Source organism: Lissotriton vulgaris, chromosome 9 (assembly GCF_964263255.1).
Source record: "Lissotriton vulgaris chromosome 9, aLisVul1.2, whole genome shotgun sequence".
Taxonomy (NCBI): domain Eukaryota; kingdom Metazoa; phylum Chordata; class Amphibia; order Caudata; family Salamandridae; genus Lissotriton; species Lissotriton vulgaris.
The window spans coordinates 991,747,139-991,769,506 of record NC_141697.1 but is presented as its reverse complement, the minus strand read 5'-3'; the positions used below and the strand labels follow the sequence as shown (position 1 = coordinate 991,769,506).

The following is a 22,368-nucleotide window of genomic DNA, read 5'->3' as shown; positions in this document are numbered from 1 at the left end:
CCTTGTGCCACCTCCAGGTATATACACCATTCATGATCTGCAGCGGAGTTTGCCCGCCCTGGCGCTCAGAGATCCCATCAGGTGCTGCGCAAACAAAAGGACTCCAGCCAGGCCCAGAGGATAAGGGCCTTATGTCATAGAGTCTACGATCCCATTGCGCCCTGTTTTTTTCGATACTACATGGCGGTAGTGTTGTCTGTGAACACCTGAACTAGCCTTCCTTTGATGGATGAGAGGAAGGCTTTCAATGTCAAGCGTATCACCCAATATGGATCTGGAACTCTGCCGGAGATTAGAGTTCCCTGATCTCTACCTTTCCCAGGTGGCTGCACCCCAACCCAGAACCAATGCGTCAGTCAACACTGTCAGTTTCAGGTGGGAAAGGGGAGAGGTCTGTCACTGGTCTAACCGGGGTGGATTAGCCACCACTGCATAACTTTTGCAGTTTCTTTTGAAATATGGATCTGACAGGAATGATTCCCCTGTTGCTGTGCCCACTGTAACCAGGTCCCATTGTAAAGCCTGCATGTACCACTGGGCATGCTTCACCGGCAATGCAGGAGGCCATCACCATCAGACCCATCAGCCTCATCAACATCTAGGACAGAGGTTGAAACATCTGGATCATAGACTGAATGTTCCGGACTCATTGTTCCAGAGGGTCGACATGGAACTACACTGTGTCCAGAACAGCTCAGATGAAAGGGAAAAGTCAGGTGTAACTTCAACATGTTGATAGGGAAACCCAGCGAATGCAAGAGGTTCGGGGCAGTCTGGAGGTGGGTGACTGGCTGGGGAGTGCCTGCCTTCAGGAGCCAGTCTTCAAGTTACTTTTGTGAACACGTAGGGCACTGGTGAGGCCGAATGGGAGCACAGCAACTGGAAATGCTTGTGACCTACCATGTACTGCAGGTTACAGCTGTAGGTTTGCAGGACAGTGATATCAAAATAAGTGTCCTTCACATCCAACACTACCATGCAGTCTCCAGGGTGCAGTCCAGACAACACCTGAGCCGTGGTGAGCATCTTGCAATTCTCGTTCTTTTTCGGAAGGAATTGGTGGGCTGTGGGGGGAGCAGATCTAGTAAGGGTTGGAGGCCTCCAAAAGATAATGAGAATAGCAACCACATCATACTTCCTGCACTGGCACCCTCTCGTTAGCTCATTTGGCCAACAGAGCCTGCACTTCATGTCAGAGCAAGAAGAGATGGTCCTAGGTCAGCTGTTCAGGGGACTGTGTCAAAGGTGGAGGGGTTTCCACAGAGACAAGGGCCAAACCACGCTGGACAATTTGGAGCACCCACTTGTCTGAAATTATAGTTCACAATTGGGGCAGACTATGCTTTATTCTGTCACCAACCACATGTTGTGCTGCGTGGGGTTGCCATGCTAAAGGGGCTTAGAGACTGAGGTAGCCGGAATAGCGGGGTATTGGACAACACACTGGCTTTGGATCCCACATTCTCTGAGATAGCTGCATTTATGACCACAAAATGACTTTAAGGCCTCGTGACCATGGCAGTATGGCTGGTAATGTGGGCACATCTGGGAACTCCTACCAAAGACACAGGAGGGGCAACAGGAGGAGGGAGGTTGGAGCAATGCCAGAGAAGAGCCCAAAGATTAGGCAGAAGCCCGACTCTTTAAATTGCTGTAATATTGAATGAACCTTGTTACCAAATAGGAGAGAGCTGTCAAAAGGCATATTCATCAGAACCAACTGGACATCTCCTAAGAGACCAGTAGAACAGAGTCAGGAGTAATACCATGGTGGAGGTGCAACACCTTCTGAGTCAATTGGGGTGTCCAACCCACACCGAAGGGAGAACTTTGCTGCATCCGTGCCATAAACAATAGCCTAGTTCACTATGGTTCGGGCCTCTTACAAGGTCATGGGCAGCACTTACATGACCGAGCCCTACAAGGTATCGGAGTATATGCCCAAGAAGCATGCAGTGTTCACCAACTACAATTCTGGGCTGGTGGAAGAGAAGATTCTTTTGTCCAGCTTCTTGGAATCCCTGTCCGGAGAAGCAGTCAGGAACACAAAGGTATGAAGTTTGCCAGTCGCGGCCTGCAACACCAGGTTTTCGGGCATCGGGTGAGGATAGCTGGGTCCACAGAAGCAGGACAATGGCGACTGGTAATCTCCCTGTGCACTGGAACACTAGTGCAGGGCTAGGCCCAAGTCCCCAGGAGAGTGGTGCCCCAGCTTCCCTTCAATAAAGCCCTCACAGACAAAGGGGATAGCCCGGGCTGAAGCACCTCTCTCGAAATCTTACTTTTAACCTGAATGGAGGGAAGCTGAAGGTCGAGTCTACTGGCATCTACCGCATCCTTGTGCCAGTTGTCTTGATGGAGTAGGCCATTTCATTAGAGAGGTCAAAGAACTAGTGGGTGTAGTCATCATATTCCACCCCCCCCCCCCCCCCCCCCACTCCAAAGTCCAATTCCCAACTAGGCCTTTCAAACGCCAGGGGCAGCTTGCCCAAACCGGTTAGTTGATATGGACTTGACAGGTCAGAGGGAGACATTGAGTGGCGCGATCTCGGAGTCAGACAGGAAAATGGGGTCAGTGTTGTCGGGTGGAACCGGTGGGTTTGGGAGGACATGCTCTGGCGTAGGCCTCGGCACCAGAGTCAGTCTGGATCCAGAGGCAGATCAGAGGGTGCAGCTGCCGTCAGGACAGGCTCGCCGGCGGTACACCAAATGGAGCATGGCCATAAACAACTCCTTAAGCTGGGCAGGGGTTACTCCAGGAAACCAGGGAGGTGCAGAGCAATCCTGAGGTCCTGCTCTGAGGGATAAGTGTGGGAGCGGGGCCTAGAGGCATGACATTAACCCCTTCGAGGCTATTGACGAGCTGGGCTCGTCATCGCGCTTACCTGTCCTGCGCGGATGACAAGGCCAGCTCGTCACGTAACGCGGTAATTTTGAATTTGCCGCGCACAGCGGGAAAAGCCGCCGCAGCGATGCGGTTAAGGGAAAGAAAGGCGAAGTACCCTTAGACTTCTTCTGCTTCTTTAACTTACCCGACTTTGAGGACAGCGACATGGACTTTGAAGATGAGTGACTGCAAGACCAACTCCATGACCGGGCCTTAAGTCTTCCTTGAGAACAAGACAGTACCCTCTTCTGTCACAGCACAAGGAGCTTTATGGCTCACTACTGGATCGCCTTCAGGTGCATCGATCAACGCTGACTACATCACTTCTGACATAGACCCGGAGCGGATCGACGCCACCTACTGGTGCAGAGGTACTGCTCGAGCTTCTGGACCGCTTTAGGGTATATTATCTTGGCATAATACTCTTTTGGGCGTCATCAGGGCACTTCAACTCCAAATTCAATACTCCCAGCACCCTCGAGATATCAGTATACCCTTTTTTAATATACCCAGGGCTAGAACTGTCCAGCTGCACCCTTTGGTTTGCTAATGGTGTGGGTGGAGTAAAAGTATATGTGTAAGAGATAGCGCATAGGGAGTAAAGATAGAACTAGGACCAAAGATTGGATTAGTCTATGGTGCCTCTGGTATGAAACGTAGCCACTTCACAGCACCTCAGAGCCACAGGATACGATACTGAGAGATGCCAGTGGCTTAGAGTAGAAGCAGTAAATAGAGAACAAGCCTGGTGTAAGGCTGGGAGAATGAGGGTTTTGCATGCAGGGAGTTTTGCGACACTTTACCTGATCTGCGAGGGGACCATGCAGAATGCAGAGATTGCTCAAAGTGGAGCCTTCAGGGACGAAGATTTTCTAGTGTCTTTGTTGCTTTAACAACATCCTGGAACAGCAAGCCATGTCTGGAATCAAAAGCATTCTTACAGTGATGTTGATATGATAAAAAACAAGCCTGAATCCTTGAAATAGGAGCACAGAGTCCATCCGTATGGTTCTGCAGACAGCAATCTATGCACATGAATCAATGAGCTGATTAACATGCATAGGTTCTGAATTAGTTCTTTAAAACAATGTTGAGAGCGAGGTGGGGAGTAAATTCCTTCTAGTGCCAAAAAATAAGTGTATGTCCAGGAGAGTGTGTCTTGGTAGGAGAGGAGGTACTATGTGCTCATACTTTAAGGTGACAAAAATGTTACAGATGTATTAGAAGGCCAACAGTCAGAAGGGGGTACGGTGTTTGCGCATAGGTGAACCTATGGTTTCAACCTCACTCAAGGTCACCTTGCTTCCAGTCCTGATCTTTTACTTTGCAAACTAATGTGTTCTGTGAGGTGTAGCATTGGTTTGCGTAAACTGAGCCAACTGAACGAACAACCTTGATAACAATGAACTTTAATAAATGTCTAAATATTGTTACATGATACCCTCATGACATGGAGCTCAGTGGAAACCCAATATGGGCCCAGAAGCCTATCTGCACCCTTTGAGGAGGATGTGGATGTCCAAAAGTAAATACAAAAAGAACATATTTACTCCAGCAATTTGATCTAAATAGGTTCTCACAGCAGTGCAACAAACAAGCTAAAGGTTTCTATACAGCAATTAAGAGAATTAGCAGTATATTGCTGCACATGAATGAAAGGAATAATATACTTTCCTGTAGCTGTAAGGCAAAATGTGTGTGCGCGCAGCATGAAACGAAACAGTAGTACAATTCACCATAGCTGAGTATTTTTTAGAATATGGAATAAAATAACTGCAGGAGATCAGGTGTATTTTCCTCTGCAGCTGAACATCTCCCATGGTTTTCCATTGCTTCCTGCCAAAAGAAGTGCAATGACTATCTCCTTAAGAAAAGCCTTTATTGAGTAACCAGTTTTATTTTAAGTGTAATAGTATAATATTTACATCAAATAAGGACTCTACAAAAAAAAAAAAAAAGTTGGTGGACGAAAACCCCGAAGGGCAGCGGAACTCCTACTACAGGAATTCCAAGTTTCATTCAGGAGACATGAGTCTCAGGAGATATAAGGAGCAAGTAGCAGGTCTGCAGATTTGCAAGACCTTCACACTCCCCACACCAAAGGAAGCAAACCATAGTCAAAATAAATTTGGAGCCTTGCAAAACACCCCTTTTTCCCTCACTGAGGGAATCCCAAATCACACTTAGCACCCTGAAGTATCTGAGGATGAATGAGATGATGGTCAGGCATTTGCAGAACTGCACTCCAAACCCAACCAATAGGTCACAGGAATCCTAGGCCAGAGATTTCACACAGCCATTGCTTGGGGATGGGTGCATTATGATTTGCAGTACAACAAAGCCCCCGCTACCTGAATTCCAGGCCACAGCAAGAATAAAGTATTTGCCAGGGGCCACCAGCACTCTCGAATGGGTGCGCGGCTGGCAGAGCCTAGGACAAGTGTGTGCGGGTTCAGTCGCTGTCGCTTGCACTTCCCTCGTTATCGCTGGATTCAGAGGCCTGCTCACTGGCACTGTGTTCTTCACGATTGGAGTGCTCGCTGCCACTGTGGGCAGGACTCCCACTGCCAGCAGGGCTTCCACTTTCACTGCGGATCCTCCTTCTCTTCTTGGGCCGCTCGTCATCCTCACTACCACTATCCTCCCCACTGCTTTTGTTCTGTGCCTCCTCCTCAGCATCACTCTCGTCGTCATCACTACCAAAGATCTCCTCCTTGTCTCGAGCAGCACGGTCCTCTTCACTGCCGCTCTCAGCATCACTGGCACTCTTCTCACTTTTCTTCTCTTCCTTGTCCTCTGTATCCTCTTCTTCTCGCTCGCTCTCACTTGCGGAGCGTTCTGCCTCACTGGCTTCCTTCTCACTCTCGCTGCCTTTCTCCCCTTCGTCATCTGCAAAAAACACATAAAAGAAAGCAAATCATTAGAACCAGTGAAGGGAAAGATGGAAACAGCATCATAACGCCAATTGGATCAGAAGAGTCCAGCATTACTCAACAGAAAGAGGCAAGGAAAGGATCTGCGGCGGGGTCACTGATCAGGACAAAGTTTTGGACGTCCAGCTTAAGCAGGAAGACAACTCTGGGGATGGTTCAGTGGCAGGAAAACACAAAACCGGGATCCTCTAGCCGAACCAGAAGATATCAGTGTCTGATAAACCGCAGTAACTATTAACTCTCATGCAAGAATATTTCCATGTCATATGGTCCATGTAGTATCCCATCCTACAACGCTAATTAAAATATTTGAAGATATGTATAATTTCACCAAGACAGTTTATTCTGGGCCTTTGTGCTATTTAGATATTTATTTCTGCCACGTCAGTGAAAATAATTGTAGCCAAATAACACATTATTTAGAGTAGCTATGCTAATAAAAAGGCACATTCACACATTTATTACTACATTGCAAAGATCAAATTCGAGTTTGTTTCCACAGTACAGCAAAGCCGACATTAGAAAAAGTGGATCTAGGTAGGGACATTTATTTATATTTTTCTAGATATTTTTTTAAAAGTTTAGAGTTCTGCACTAGAACTGCAGTAGTTTCATGAAAAAAAAAATATGTAAACATAAAAATACACAGTAGGACACTATATTTGTCAGATATGCTGTCATTTTTTGTATATATATTTGTTTATTTTTCCAAATAGCTCAGTACTGCATAGGTAGCACTGCATTAATTAAAAAACACATAAAAGGGTAAATGTGTAAAAATTGAATACACACCATGCTACACTATATTTGGGAAATCTAGTGAAGTACAGTGTATTTTAACTTGTTTACATATTTATTTTAAGTATTGCAGTACTTCCTGGGCGGTACTGCGTTACTCCATAAAAAAAATTAAATATAAAGAAACATATAAATAATTTGTCCTACTTATTACCACTTTAATAAAGTGGTAAAAGGTAGGGAAACATGTTAAAACCTACTAGTTACCTGGAATTAAGGCCTTAACTCGGAATACAGCGAATGTATGGTCAAAACAACATGGATGTCTTACTTTTGTAAAGGCAGCCAATCACCAAATCATAAACTGTATTCCGTAGCCTCAGAAATCCCCATGTTTTATTGCCTTATAAGTTTAACAATCCTAACCCTGCATACCTTTCCTACTAAAAAGGATCATCTACACACCATAAACTACATGCCTGCCAAATTTAATGAAAATCAAACTGCTCGTTTTCGCGCTACACTCTAGTACAAAGTCTATTGAAAATGTACTAGTGAAAACACGTGTTTTGGGACCCTCCTTTATTCTTTCAACTCCCATAACGAACCTTCCCAAAACTTTGCATCGTCCACCAATGTAGAACAAGTATTTTCAATGCAATAGGTCTCGCATTTGTTAAAGTTAGAGTTGTTGGTGTTGAAAATGACAATGTTTTTAATTATGTTTTTTTATTTGCACCGGAATAAATATATTTGTATAGCTCTATTGCCATTGGTATAATAAAGCAAAAGTAAAAAACATTGTCATTTTCAAGGCCAACAGCTCTAACTTTAACAAATTGGAGACCCATTCTGAGGTTGACACAATGGTGTCCGCTTGGTAACAATGAACTCATAATGCAAAATAAACAGTTCGTATCATTAAATGTTACTTGATTTCGGATGCGTTTAACCAATGAAAGATTATGCTGTATTTCTACACAGTATGTATAGATGTACTTATTTTACAGAGACCCAAAGTCTTGAAAGCTAAAAACTCTTTAACATCTCTGATTAGGTCTAAAACAACACTTGGAGTTACACTGCGGGGTGCTTTTGTTTTTCCTGATTGGTTGGAAGGTGTGTATGTCAAGTTAAATGTTTGGGCCAGGATCCTTTTTAACTGCAGTCAGAATACTACTTGCACATGATTGTCCGTAAAGTGAGGTATTATGCAGCAGGTTGTGTCAAAAAGGAAATTAAGAGCCCTCTGAACTGCACCTGCCTACGGGGAAGTACCATGAAAGTGCAGACACTGCTACCTGCGCCCAGGCGTTGGACACACTGCATGGGGAGTCAGGACAGTTTGCTGGTGAGACATGGACCACATTTCTTTCTCCAGCATAGCTACGGAAATTGGATTCCTGCTGCTGTCTACTCTAATCCGTCACCGGATGTTACAATAAAAAGCGCTTCAAGGGCCATGGGGGATATTTATGCTGAACAAACAAATCTATTAATATGTTAAGAAGTACTTTGCAATTTACGTAAGTGGAGTATTTTCACATCAGCTTTTTAATTGGGTTGGTTGTGTTGTAACATTTTTTGTTTAGCAGCACTTTTATGTGATACATCTGTGTTTTTTTTTAAATTATATGTTTAATCTTCTCTCAGAGCACTAGAATTGTAATTAAAGTTGTCCGAACAACAGAGTAAGCAATCGGCGCCCGGTTATGACCATGTTCATTAATGTAAAAGTGCGGCGCCCGGTGGCGTGATTGGGGCTGCGGGCAGCTGACGCCATTGTTGACTTGCACCTGTGTAGTTAATTTATATTTAAAAAAACAATGTTCTGGTGGGGCTGGTCATAAGTGCATGCCCATGTTAATGTAAAAGAGGGTGCCCGGAGGTGTGAGGGGGCTGCGGGAGGCAGGCGGCATTGTTGACTTTGCGCCTGTGTAGTTCATTTATATTTTAAATCAAGCATTGCTTAAGAGCGGATGCCCATTACTCTCAGCGAGTGTGCTCAGACAGAGTGACAGGTGCTGGAAGCAAATTTTAAAAAAGCACGCGAGTGGTGCACGCGCAGCATCCCACGAGTGTAAGGGTGGAAAGCCAGATGGCGCCTGTGCGCGTAACCGCACGCTTTAGGCAACACAAAAAGCGTGTAGTCGGATTTTTGTAGCCCACTTACTAAAAATCTCGTCAGAGCAGCGCATGCGCTGGCTCAGGCGAGACCTAAAAAGCAATATATCTGCAAAGTCTCGTGGAGAGTCATCAAATGGTGGCAACGTTATTAGCTGGCAAAAATCGGAGAAATTCCTATATGTGGGAATACTAACTATACAGTCAGAAAACTGCTTCAATAACGGCCCCATGCCTGAAGGCTCAGATGATGTAGTGAAGTAAGCTGGGTTTAGAGCTACCTTTGTAACCACTCAAGTGAGCAAAAGAATAAAAAGTAAAGAAGATCACAAAGAAATCAGGTATGACCAAGGGCACAACACAGAGATGGCATGGATGAACAATAAGTTACGTGCCCAAAATGTCAAATTGACAGAAACTGGTTACTTACAGGTAACAATATTTTGAAGCGTAAAACCATAATAGATTTACATGCTTTCCGTATCCTGCCATCTAGTGGCTGGGATTGGAAATCCAGATTTAGCACAACGTTTTTCAAACAGCCTAATTCCAAGCTCACGTCTTCATTTTCAGATTCTTTTTTCACCATTTTAAAATAATAACCCTTTTCTTTTTCTTAATTTGCCCTCTTCACCAGGGAGACAGGGTGGTAGAATGTGAATCTAGAAGGGCTGCACTCTGCAAATCTATTGTGACAGGTAAGTTACCAGTTTCTTAAGCAGCGTGAACCTCTTCTACATTTGCATGATTTGAGAGATTATACAACGGATTTCCCCTTTAACAGATGTGTGTGTAAAGGGTGGGCAGTACTGAAAATATATTTCCATATTGGTCCCACTTGGGCTTCCTTCATTACTTGTCTGTCTACACAATAACGTTTTGTAAAAGTGTCTGGTGAGGGCCATGCTGCTGCAGGGTGAGTGTCTGTCAGTGGGATGTGTCTCATGTACACAAGCTTCACCCCTTTTTTCCTTGTTGAAGGTTACTGATTTAACCTTAAGAATCTTCCCTGCCAGCAAGTAGCACAGTTGGATAGTTTGAACAATCACCGGCTATAAAAGACTTTGACACTGGCTGCCACTTTGATTGTGGAAAGTGTGCCACAAATAACTGTTGCGGTTTGCGAACTTTCTTTGTAGCTTCCACATAGTACATATTGGCTCTCATGATAGCATAGTGTGCTCAAAATCCTTTCTGCAGACATTATTGGGGCTTGGAAACCGCTGGAAATTTGGATAGTTGACTAACGTGCAAGATAGCTTACCCTTTCAGTTACGTGAGTGCCACCAGAAGGACATTTTTAGTGTCAAGTCCTTAAAGTATGCTTTATGAAGGAGTTCAAGGGGTGGTTTTTTAGTGCTTGTGTTAAAAAGTGCATTTAAATTATGAATTGTTGGTGGGATTCTCCTTGGTGGGTATACTTTATTAACCCCTTCTAGAAATATTGTAATGGCATGCATTTTGAAAAGGTGTTTGCTATCTTGACCTCTTGTCTGTGTTATTGCTTAGAAAAGGACCTTCAGCGATGCGTAAAGGAATCAACTAGGTGCATCAAGTCATGTATGATGCTAGCATCACTAGTTAGACCATCTGCGTTTTTCTGCTGGCAATTCCAACTGAAAAATCTTACTTATTTTGCAGCTTAGTATTAGCTCGTGGCTGGTGTTTTTGCCTCCTTGATGATTGTCAAACATCTTTTTTGAGAGATTAAGGAGTATAGGCTCTAAGTCTTCAGGAGCCATGTCTCTAGGTATAACTGTATTTACATCCCACCTTTGGTAGCCTTTTGAGGTGTCCCTTGGACATTGCCATTGTGGTTACAGATATCATTTTAATCCCCGGTACTCTGCATTTGCCGACTACATTCAGCAACAGCAGCATCGTGGGGGAAAAGCATACGCAAATATCCCGGATAAGTTCGAGAGTGCATTGCCCAGGGAGAGTGAATATGGAACCTGGATGCAAAGTCTTCGGTCTATGTTTTGAGTTCCCCAGTCTATGAAGAGGTCTTGTAAGATCTCATGATTCACTTGCCACTTGTCAGATATACCTACTTCCCTGCTTAGTCTGTCTGCCTCTACATACAGATGTCAACTATGAATAGGTCTTGTAAGATCTCATGATTCACTTGCCACTTGTCAGATATACCTACTTCCCTGCTTAGTCTGTCTGCCTCTACATACAGATGTCAAGCTATGTGTACAGCTGTAACTGATCTTGGTCTTTACTGCCCATTTACATATCTTGTGTGTTTTAACAAGGTGTACGATTTTCTTCCTCCTTGTTCGTTTAGAGAAGAACAAAGCTGCAGTGTTGCCTGTATCAATAGATAATTTCCTTTTACTTGCAGCTGGAAAGCTTTTAGTGCTATTAAGATTATCTATAAGTATAACATATATGTATTGGACGGTCTCTTTCATGTTCGAATGACCCTTTATTAGGAGTCTTCTCGTGTGTGCACCCAACTCACCCCTTCTGTGATGCGTCAGTTATTGTCAGAGGGAAGAGGTGCCCTGAAAAACTCTGTCCTGTGTCATGTTCTTCTTTGTACACTATATTAGCTCTCCTTGAATTTGCTTCATGACAACTACTAGATAGACCCACCACCCCTTGTGTTGTGACCAGTGCTTCAGCCACTCCTGCAGTGGTCTTCGGTGCAGTATGGCATGTAGTGTAATTGGAATATATGAAGCAATCAAACCCAATAGTATCTTCAGTGTTCTCACTGTTAGACTGTGGTGTCTGGTAAAAATGAATCTGCCCCTGCATTACCAAACGCTTTGTTTCTGTGGAAACTGCTGGTGAAGTTCCGAAGTTGAGGTGGGCCCTGTGCCAGGATAGAGGAGGATTTCTTGATTTTAACTGAAATTACCAAACGAGCACAGCAGTTGAACAATTGTGTGGTGCTCTTCTGACATTGTAGGAAGAAATTCCCCCTCACAAGTCAGCCGTCTACATATGGCTAAACTATTATAGCTTGTCTTTAGTGATAGGCTGCAACTACTGCAAAACACTTTTGTGAATACCCTTGGGACAGATTTTATCCTGAAGGGAAGTATCCTGAATTGGAAATGGTTCCCCCCCAACACAATCCAGAGATATTTGCGATCTGTTGATTCATCAGTAGTGAAAGTAGGGGTCTTTCAAGTCTATCATTGCTAGGTACTGTTTCTTCAACATGGAAATGGCTTCCTGTAGTGTTGTCATCTTGCACTTTTGCCTTTTGAGAAATGTTTTTAAGAACCCGAGGTCTAGAGTCTGCTCTATGTCCAATCTTGTTTCGGTTTAAGGAAGCATACTTTGTTTGTTGGTGTCTGTGGCACTGCTACTATGGCATTCTCGTCTCAGATTTCTAGCACTTCTTTCTTCGTACTTACAATTGAGGAAGGATCCAACATTCTAAAAAAGTTAGAGAACTCACAGGGAACATAAGATTCTGAGAGCAAGGGGACAACTTGCATAGATATAGAGTTAACCGATACAGTACCAAAAAAAATACAATCTTTTGAGGCTGAAAAATTCTAAGCACACAAACAATGCCTGAAAAAGAAACTCTTTAGGAGCTGAAAACATCAGCCTCTAGCAAAGCAAAAATTAAAGTCCCCCAGCTTGAGCTGTGAGGCTGAAATGTTTAGCGAAAGTATGTACAGCTGTCCTTGTGGCCGTCTGGGATATATCAACCACCAGAAAGCCCCTGGTGAGAGCAGAGAAAGCAGCATTGGCCTGAGGAGAGGAAACAAATGCCAGCTGGAGGGTCTCCCTTGGCTACAACATAGCAGACTTTCATAAAAATGTGAAATGGTAGGCTTGTTCACCACTGTACCATTCTTGACTCCAGAGAAACCCACAAAGACAGCAAAAGACACACAATTGATGGACAGAATGCAGAACAAATCAAAACATTCATCCCCAGTCAAGAGATCTGGGTTAAATCCATCATTCTTTTGCTCACCATGCCACCCCAGTTTAGACCTGGCCATATGCAAATCAGTCTTGACCCTGTGCCTCATGGGAAAAGTCCAGCCCGAACTGCCAAGCCAGGTCCTCCCTGGACCGGAAACAAGCATCCTAGGACCGGTTTCATTACTGATTTGCATATGGCGGTGTCCAAACTGGAATAGCATGGTGAGCAAAAAAACAATGGATTTGGGCCCAGATCTCTGTTCTGGGGTAAATGTATGACATTGTTCTGCATTCTGTCCATCAATTGTTATTTTTGAATTTGTCACAGAGATAATCATCCAGTCTTCTGATTTTGTTGTAGAAAGACTCTGCATTCCTATGGTTCAGTCTAATCAGCTGCTACTCTTCTTTAGTGGGATGAGGAAAGAGTGCACGACTGATACGAAAGGCACATACCACTTTTGGTAAGAAAGATAGTCAGTCAGTTCTGAAGTACCAGTATATAGCTGGATAGAATACTGTGGATGGCAGTTTGACCCAGAGGGGCTGGAGTCCACCAGCCATACAGTCTGAAGATATTGCAACTGTGACAGTTTTCAGAGTAAGGAGTTTAACAGGGCAACTGTGCATTGGGTCAAATCGGCATGCCATAAGAAATGTTATTACAAGTTTCGAGACCCACTGAGGAACAATAACCAGTAGGAGTAAACCTTTCAAACAGCGTGCCACTTCTAGGGATTTCAACAAAGAAGGCTGGTCAGGGAGACACATAGAGGTGGATAGGGCTGCCAAATAACCTTTTACCGTAGCCAGTGCTAGCCCTTACTAGGCAAGAGACATTGCGAAGCACAGAAAGACTGTAAAAGTGTGCCTGAAGTTTAGAACTTTTTGTCTTGCACCACTGAACAAACTGGTTTAAGTAACCAGCATAAAATGAATTTGTATCAGGTTTCCTAACAACTAAGATGATGCCCTCAGTCACAGACTGTAAAGAAAAAGACACTGCTCGATCTCCAAAACAGCAGTTGCAGTATTTAGAGACTGAGGTAAAGTGCCGGGCCATCCAGCGCGAGCTGGTTTACCTAGTGCAAGAAGTAAGCTGGAAATAGTGGTGGGCTTCTAGAGATAGAACTGTTAAGAAAAATTATTTACATTTAATATATTACAAATAATTAACTATGTTATTAATTCTGTAGTTTTTTTTACTTTTACGTTTAAATAACCATTTTCAATTAATTTACATTAATTATTGAACATTACAATAGCTCTACTGTCTTTTTAGGTTCAATACGCTTTAAAACATTTCCCTATACTTCACCTTGCGGAGACCGCCACCTAGGTGTGGAAAGTATAAGTAGTAACTTTACAGTCGTAAATTGGGCTTCACCCCTGAATACAGGGGGCAGGAACGTGCAACTCTGGACCTAGAGTAATTTTACATTTGCAATCGGTGAACAGTCAAAAGGTTGTAAAGTTACTCAAAAGTGTAAGAGTAAATGTACTTGTCGTAAAAGTCTTCATCCAAAGAGGGATGGAGGTACAACTTAAAAAAATGAGGACACGAAGAATAAACACCGATTCTGTGCGTCATTAAATCATTTTTTTAAATTTCACAGCAGAAGGCAATGTGATTTTTTGGTACAAGATGCAATTTTCCAAAATAAAAGAAAACGTGGCCCTGGATTTTCCCTTTCAAATACAAAAGATAGTGAATAAGAAAAAAAAAAAAAATAAGGCACACGTCTCTCATCTTCACTGGGAAGAAAGCCACAGTGGCATGTATGTGTGAGTTGTTCTTTAATTTTCCCTGCTCGGGTCACTCATTGGAGGAATGTCGATGGGAAGCTTCGGAGAGGTATGCAGACGTGGGCGGTTTATAACACATATCAGTTTTTTGTTCAGACTTGCAGCTACAGACATAGACTTCAAATTGTAAAAAGCCTGCAGAAGTAATAATTTCTGCATAAAGACTTCAAAGAAAAGTCCTAAAAGTGACACTCTTACAATGTTGCTTTTGATACCAATGACATCACAGGCAGTGTGTGGAAGCTACCAAATAGACAACAAGTCTGGGGTACCGGTCATATTTTTGGAGAAAAAGACTAAGGTGATAAACTTAAAATTTTAGGGAACCCAGAACTGTTTCCATGGGGATTTGTTTAATTTAATGGCAAGAGAGTACCACAGATTTGTCTCCACAGACTCAGAAACACGAAGAGTCAAACACAGATCACATATTCCCGGAAAGATATTTTTCAGTTCTGTCATACCTGATCCTTGGGTTTCTTTGAAGGCATCCATGTCGTCCTCTTCCTCCTCCGGTTCATGATTCTCCAGCTGAGCTTTGCGAGCCTCCTGCAGAGTACAAGAAGACAATGTTACAGGAGGGAACAGTTTACATTGCTAGTGTGGCAGATTTACCCCTACCACCATAAAAAACACCCTTTAATAAAGGGATCATAGAAACTGACTTTTCATTTCTGATTATCCATCATAAAAGAAAACTGTGCTGTTAAGAGACCTTAAAAACTGCATTAGTAGTGTGTTGTTTTATATAGAGCAGATACCAGTAAGGTATCCAAATGGCGTAGCTGAAGAATGGGACTAATCCCAGAGCTCCAGATAAGGTTTCAAAATACAAGTTTTTTTAATCCCTACTTTTGTAAGTTGGGAATTAAATACATTCTTACAAGGTAAAAATGTATTTCTCATGATTGATGAGAATATTATCAAGTGTACTAAAAAGGAACAATGTATTTGTTTCATAACATTTAATTTGCAGGGGAACAATGTATTTTCAATGTTTATATCATGGGTATTCATTTTATTTATTCCACACTGTCTTTGTACTTATGAATGCCTGCAATTTTGACAATGCATTTGTATAATAAATCCCTTTCCACCTTTAAGGTGAGGCAGCAATAACAGCAGTGTCCCTTACTGTGGGAATCACTTCTGATGTAAATGATCTGGATATACTCATCTGGTAGTGCAAGTGAGAAGCTTGGGTAGAGTTCTGGGTATCCATTAATCCCTACATTTTTCAGGGAGGGTTTTGCCTGTTTGTATAGAGTAAAACTGGTCTATGAAGAGCTTATCTGTTTTGCTGGCTGATCAGCTGAGAAATGATGAAAGAAGAAATCAACCAAGACTTTGACGTGTGAGATTTGGTTTTTACAGCTTGTAGCAGGAGGATGGAATAACCCATTTAACTAGATTACTCGATCATAATTGATGCTCAGTCATTTCTGATTTGCAACAGGTAGAGCTAGCCTGCTCTCCTCTCAAAACCCCCAATAAACACTTCCTCTTCATCTCCACTTCTCTGCTTATACCCTCCTGACCAGCATTCGCTACCCCAATGGATACATCTCAAAACTTCTTCTCAGGGATAATGTGTCCACAAACAGGAAACAGACACCACATTAGGGGGTACCATGTATGAAAAAACATATGCCTTGGACCCAAAACACAGGTCAGAATTCCTTACCTGGGCTTCCAACTCTTTCTCGTTCATGTCCCTGTGTTTAACCACCAAGAAGGCATTGGTTCCTGTCTGTACACCAGCCTTGGCCCTTCGCTTGCTCAGCCGCACTCTAAAGGAGGGAAACAGTAGAGCGAGACATTTAAAAAGAATGGAAAATGAGTTAAGAGGCGAAGAAAGAGGTACCAATGCCTCCGGGCACCTGATCAGGCACACCTAAGAAAAACAAGTCAAGAATATGACAAATGCAGAATTTTGACAAACCCACTTTTCACACACTCCGGACACTACACACAAACCACTCAACACAACATAGTCCCTGATAAGCCTCAAATATTCGCTGTGTAACGTCACACACATCCTTATAAAAAGAGCACTTGCCAACCCACCACAGACACCCTTCTAATCCAGAGGACAATCAATAAAATCACCTACCAAGCAACAACCTCTCCTATCCACCCGAGAACTCGTTGAGACTTATTCCACAAAGAACTCAAATAGGACTAACACATCCAGACTCCGACCACATGTCTTAAAAACATCAATTGAACCCTCTTACTAGCCCAACTCATTCACCCCCTGCCCACAACACTTAGAATCCCATACCAGGACACATCAACACAAGCAGAATACAAGCAATCCTGTGCCACAGCACCAGTCAATCCATCTCAGATGGTGCTGCCAAAAATTATCCTAAACACATCACACTGTCTTCACCAAATAACCTCAACAAAACATCCATCTGAAACACTATTACTAGGGCATATCCCACTAACTACCTGCCTGCAACAAAGACACATTAATAAGGATATTTCCAAGCCAAGCAATACCATCCCTCAATTAACCTTCATGAATAATCCTGTACTTAGGAATTATCTCCCATTCTGCCTCTACTCAGTTCAAGAGTTAGACATGTTTCCCTGGCACATACCCGGTAAATAACATCACCCTCATAGTTCTGAACACTCAACTGTCCCCAAGCGTTTGAGGATGACCACCCATACAACATCAGCTAATTGTAGGTTTACAGTGACCCTTGACCCATCACCAAGGATTCTAGCTCATGAGGTCTCCCTTAATTTACCAGCTTGTTATGGCGCCCCTTAACCTCTTCCCGTGATGTCATCAGTAGCTTTGTATGAAAACTTAATCTGGTCTCAAGTGTCACTATGGGAAACCTCCACTTATCTAAAATTGGCTATACTTCGCAACGACAATTCAATCGGTATCTTACTTTTTATGGCAGTCGCATAATCTTTGCCTAGTTTGGACCCTGCAAGAGTATCCTGTGATAACTAGTCTGTTTTCTAACTTGGTACGTTGAACTCTAGTGTCCTTGCCTAGTGTCCTGTTTATGATAATCTACAACTATTCTGTACACTCTATTACACTGCAGCAATGGCTCACCTGGTTTCTAGCTCATTGTAATACACTCCGTCTCCCTCTCGGAAGATGAAGAAGTAGTTCTCTTCGTAGCCTTTGCTGGCTTTGTTCTTCACGTTCCAGTTGTACTCCCTGGCAATCTTGTAATCATAGCTGGAAGAGGAAATTAAGGTCAGAAAATGGCCTTTGTAAGAGATGCCACCAACTTCAACAGCAACAGATATGCCATCTAGGACAGCCCTCATTCCAATTCAGAGTTTACACCCATCTACGTACATATCATCTGCCATGTAGTCCATGCCCTCTTCCACATCTCTCTTCCGTTTTCTAATTGTGTCTTCTCCAGGCAAGAAGTAGGCGACAAACTGGTTTCCTTCTTCGTCCATCATTCCTCTGAAAGAAAGACAATAAGAAATTGTCAAAGTTGCTTTTTGGTAGCTATTCATTGATAGGGCCTCAGGGGATAAGCAAACCCCTTGCACCCCTCCATATCGCCTACACCAAATTTCAATACCATACGCATCTCTTGCTTCCCCTTCCTTCAAACAATATGCTCACTACTTCTAGATAACAGAGGTATGTCGTACCTGATCATGGCCTGTGACATCATATCAAGTGCAGTTGAGCCTGTGGCCTCTTTGGGAGCTGGGTCAGAGTCGAAAATGACTTGGGCGCAGGGGTTAATCCACATCTGGGGGAGCATAAAAAAGGTCTTAATCCCAGTCTCTCTCAAGAGTAACATCCAGGAGTACCCTGCTGTGACCCTGGAACTTAGAGTAGCCAATACCCGAAGTTGCCACCAATGTCTTACAATCCCTCACACATACAAATCAAATTTCAAAGATACATTCAGAGCTCATCAACACCTGCCCGCTCTAAGTGGTCAAGTGGTTTGCAGACACATGCACATAATTGTTATCAAATAAAGATTCTATCAATACAAAAAGTTCAAACAGTAATTCTGAAGCGGGTATACTCACTCATTTAAACCCCACCTTCTGTACTCTCAGCATTAAACATTATAAGTGCTTACGCTTGCACTCAAAAACTTATATTTCACAGTAATGTGCGCTAGGGTAGGATAGCATATTGTACACAATAACTGGTCTCAAACAAACGTCTTCCTAATTAGATATCAAACATGGAGAGAGGTTCTGGCAGAAATATTCATACATTGATGGTAGTCATTTACTGGAAATGTTATCACATAAGAGAAAACACTTTCATAGTCAACAGTTCCTACCTTGAAGTCAGGGAATACTGGCATAACCTCCACCGGTGTGACACGAGGTTTGCTGTAGTGCTGAGTAATCTATAACACAATGACAAATGCACATTAGGAAATGAAGACGGTTCCACTCCTCAACAGGAAAATGCTTTATTCCTACCTAATGCTCTCTATTTAATATTCAGGCCCTCCATCCAGACACCTTTACTCGAACAAAAAACCCAAGCTTAGAAGAAGGGCTGGGGTCCCAAATCTAACAGCAGAAAGTTAGTGAGTGAATTATCTTGTCTAACATATGCATGTTCATTCCTTAGGTTCATTGAAGAGACTTCCAACAAGACTCAAGAATACCTATTATTTCTAGGTGTGACAAGGGTTGTGTTTCTGTAAATGGAAGAAAGTGAGTAATAATTGAAGCATAGGCTGTGCCGCTAGCAAGGGACAGACCTGTGGTATAGTGCTCTATTGCTTTCTATCTAGGGCTGTGCTACATGGAAACCATATATATGTATACAAGCGTTTCCCATAGGAGGGATGAGGGAAGTGGTAGGGAAGACTAAGACCATCAACATTAGAAGCTCGGGACATGCAGGATACATTGACTAGTGGATTTCTGTAGTCAAAAGCTACAGAGGGTGACAAAGGTGCCAAATTTACAAAGCACTGAGATAAACCAGTCTAAAAGCCATGCCATGTAACTGCATGGGAGAGAAGGTATAAAGGATTCAGGGCAACAGGTTATGTTAACAGAGATTTTTATAGCGGAAAACAAGTGTGGGATCACACCGCTTCACCTCCCAGCAGGTTCGCCCCTAGGCATCATGGTAAATGCAGTTCGCCAAGTGTGTGTACTTGCAAAGTCTCTCGGTGTTTTACCAGGTAGGTGCAGATTAGTGCTGGCCATCTCTAGACACGTGTTTCTGGATTGTTATCCGTCATCAGTAAAGATTAGGCAATTCGAATGTATGGGGTTGCTGAACAGGCTCCCAAAGTATTCTCGGGTCACAGTACCTCTCCAGGCACGCAGAGATTTTTATAGTGCTGTCTAGCTAGCAGTACGGAGACACAGGACTTTCTGGCTACAATACCTTTAAGACCTGGCCATATGAAGGTGCAGTATGTGCACTGCCTGGATACAGGTAGGCGTATGACACAGCTACTAATCATATACATAAGATCATTTCTAAAATTGTTATCCTTGCTAAGTAAAAATACTTATTTTCCACATTTAACCAGAATACCCTTTCGCTCCACATCGGGTACATGTAGCCAGTGTGACCTATACCTATACTCCTATGGTCTCCTACCCTGCTGGTGGAGTGCCACACAACTTTGAGCATCATTTCCTAGAACATAAGAACTACTACTGGAGTTATGTAGTCCAATCCCTATGCGGAACCTGGGACAGTTGGACCTGCTTTTCAAGCCCCCATGCAAAGCCAAATGACCCCCACAGCATGTCCTACCGCACCAAGCCCCCAGCATCAAACCCAAACACTCCATGAACTATGGTGAAAAAACCCTTTAGCTCTTCCCCTATGGATCTCTGCCCTGAAAAATGTTCACAGACACCCATAGCCACACATCATGAAAAAAGAACCCTACAATTCCTCCTTCACCAATCCTAGTCCAGAAACCGCATGCAACATGTTTAGAGAGTTCCCTTTACCCAGTCCTCCATGCTTCCCAACAATCAACATCTTGCATTAGATCATCCACCAACATCAAAACTTAGAATATATTTGTGACATAACACGATTTTCCTATCTATATCCTGAAATGACACCCTCACCGCTTTTTGTGCATCATCAAATGTTTTCTCAATGGCAGAGATCTGGCTGTCTCTATCTTTATAGATCTCCTCCTCCGTGAACTGCTGTTTGACGGACACACCAATCCTGTGTGGTAAGGGAAGCATATGTTATTATTAATCTGTTGTGCCCATTTTATAGTTTTATTAGTTCCAGTCCATGCACACATGAGAAAATAAAGACTTGTGCCAAAGTTACAACACTGAGAGGCCACAAATTCATGCAGGATTGTTATTTGCCATCAAAGTCTGCACCCCACGTATTCCACCAAGGCCTTCACCTCTGTGCAGCTCAATCAATAACTTCTGCTGAGTAAGATAATGAATCAAGAATCATGGCAGAGAGGTGGCAAAGACGAAAATTCTGAAAGCAGCAACGCGAATGCAAAATGTAGTACATATTGTCCCTTCCCTCACAAATCTGTGTGTGTGGACAGAATACCAAGCAGAAAATTAACAAACGTGTGAATTTAAATTTGTAAAGCGCTGTCAGTAAGTAAGGCACCAGAGGAGCAAGGGGAAAAAGCCCAAGTAAAATAGATGCTGCCAACCAGGAAGTCACCCCGGACAGAAATTATCAGAATAACCGGATTTTCGCATGCCTGAGAAACACCGTATACAAGTTTCGAATCCTCATATTTTCTGGACGTGTGTTCCACAGCCTGGCAGCTGCCACCGAGAAAGCTCCCCGCCCCAACCCCATTTAGCTTTCCCCAACCTGGGAACAATCACCCGCCGATCACAGACGCCTGCTGGATGCATACCAGTTGAAGGTGTCCCTAAGATAGCATGAGCCCTGCTGATGAAGAGTCTTAAATGCCAAGCATAGGGCTTTAAAAGTCATCCAAGTCCTCACTGGCAGCTATTGGGGAGTCCTCAAGCCCTACTCACAGAGATGAGTTAAGGTAGCCCCAGGACAAACAGAGCCGCTGCATTGTGGATGAGCTGAAGTTTGTTCAAAATACTTGTTGGCATTAAAATAGAGGGCGTTACAGTAAAGGCGAGATGTGATGAGCGCAGTGACCACTGCCACCCATAGCTCTGCAGAAAGGGAAGTATTTTCATAAAGATCTGAAACAGGAACTCCTCGTTCTATTAACCTGGGAGTCAAATGTCAACATATTGTCAAAGATCACACTCAGGTTTTTATTCAGCGCCCCCAGGACGGGAAGCGTACCACAGGTTACCGTCCACCACTACCACTCCAGATTGAGTTTTCTGCCCCAAAAACCGAAATTCCGTCTTCTCCCCGTTCATTTTCAGCCAGTTCTCCCTCATCCAAATACTCACTTTGGCCATAAAGGGCCTAAATCTGTCCGCCACCTCTTCTCAATCTTTGAAGATGATGATTTGGGTGTCATCTGCATAATCAAGCAAACATCCTGTAGAACTGCCAAAACAAACTGTTTCTGCTCTGGAGTCTGTCTGCACAGATTTGTGAGACTAGTCCTCGAGCGCCTTTCTCATGAGTTCAGGTTGTTGAGCAAAGGGTTAGTGCGAAAAAAGGATGCAGTCTTTAGTTTTGACAGATATGGTATGGGATGGCACCACAAAAGTGGAATATTGGTAGCAACAACAAATGAGGTAGAAGCTTGGCAAATCCGTCTTTTAGTTTAAATAAAGGTCAGAGAAAGCTTAAGGGATGGACAAACATTAAGTCATGAGATTTGGTGGACCATCTTTCCTTTTTGAACACCCTATATCTTTTAGTTTGAGAGGAACTACATGTCTTTGATCTTTTATGCAGAGAATGCTTCAGGATTTTCTTTACAGGAGGTTACCCACTGTATATTTTAATAATGCTGAAATTTAACAGTTTGAAATGCTGAAAATAGGTTTACAAGAATCACTTCGAAAACTGAACTCAAACGCTTTCGT

At 43.2% G+C, this 22,368-nt stretch overlaps 1 protein-coding gene across 1 annotated transcript in view; it reads right to left on the bottom strand.

Moving 5' to 3' along the window:
- Nucleotides 1–4,752: 4,752 nt before the first annotated feature.
- PAF1 (PAF1 component of Paf1/RNA polymerase II complex) overlaps nt 4,753–22,368 on the bottom strand; it is a 91,965-nt gene continuing 74,349 nt past the window's right edge. Inside the window, exons 7-14 of the mRNA XM_086938868.1 lie at nt 20,473–20,578; nt 18,696–18,764; nt 18,040–18,143; nt 17,729–17,845; nt 17,477–17,605; nt 16,076–16,181; nt 14,856–14,940; nt 4,753–5,776 (exon numbers count right to left, since the gene is read on the bottom strand). Of these exons, the coding sequence (XP_086794994.1) occupies nt 5,340–5,776; nt 14,856–14,940; nt 16,076–16,181; nt 17,477–17,605; nt 17,729–17,845; nt 18,040–18,143; nt 18,696–18,764; nt 20,473–20,578 (1,153 nt within the window). The 3' untranslated portion in view covers nt 4,753–5,339. The remainder of the gene's footprint in view (nt 5,777–14,855; nt 14,941–16,075; nt 16,182–17,476; nt 17,606–17,728; nt 17,846–18,039; nt 18,144–18,695; nt 18,765–20,472; nt 20,579–22,368) is intronic.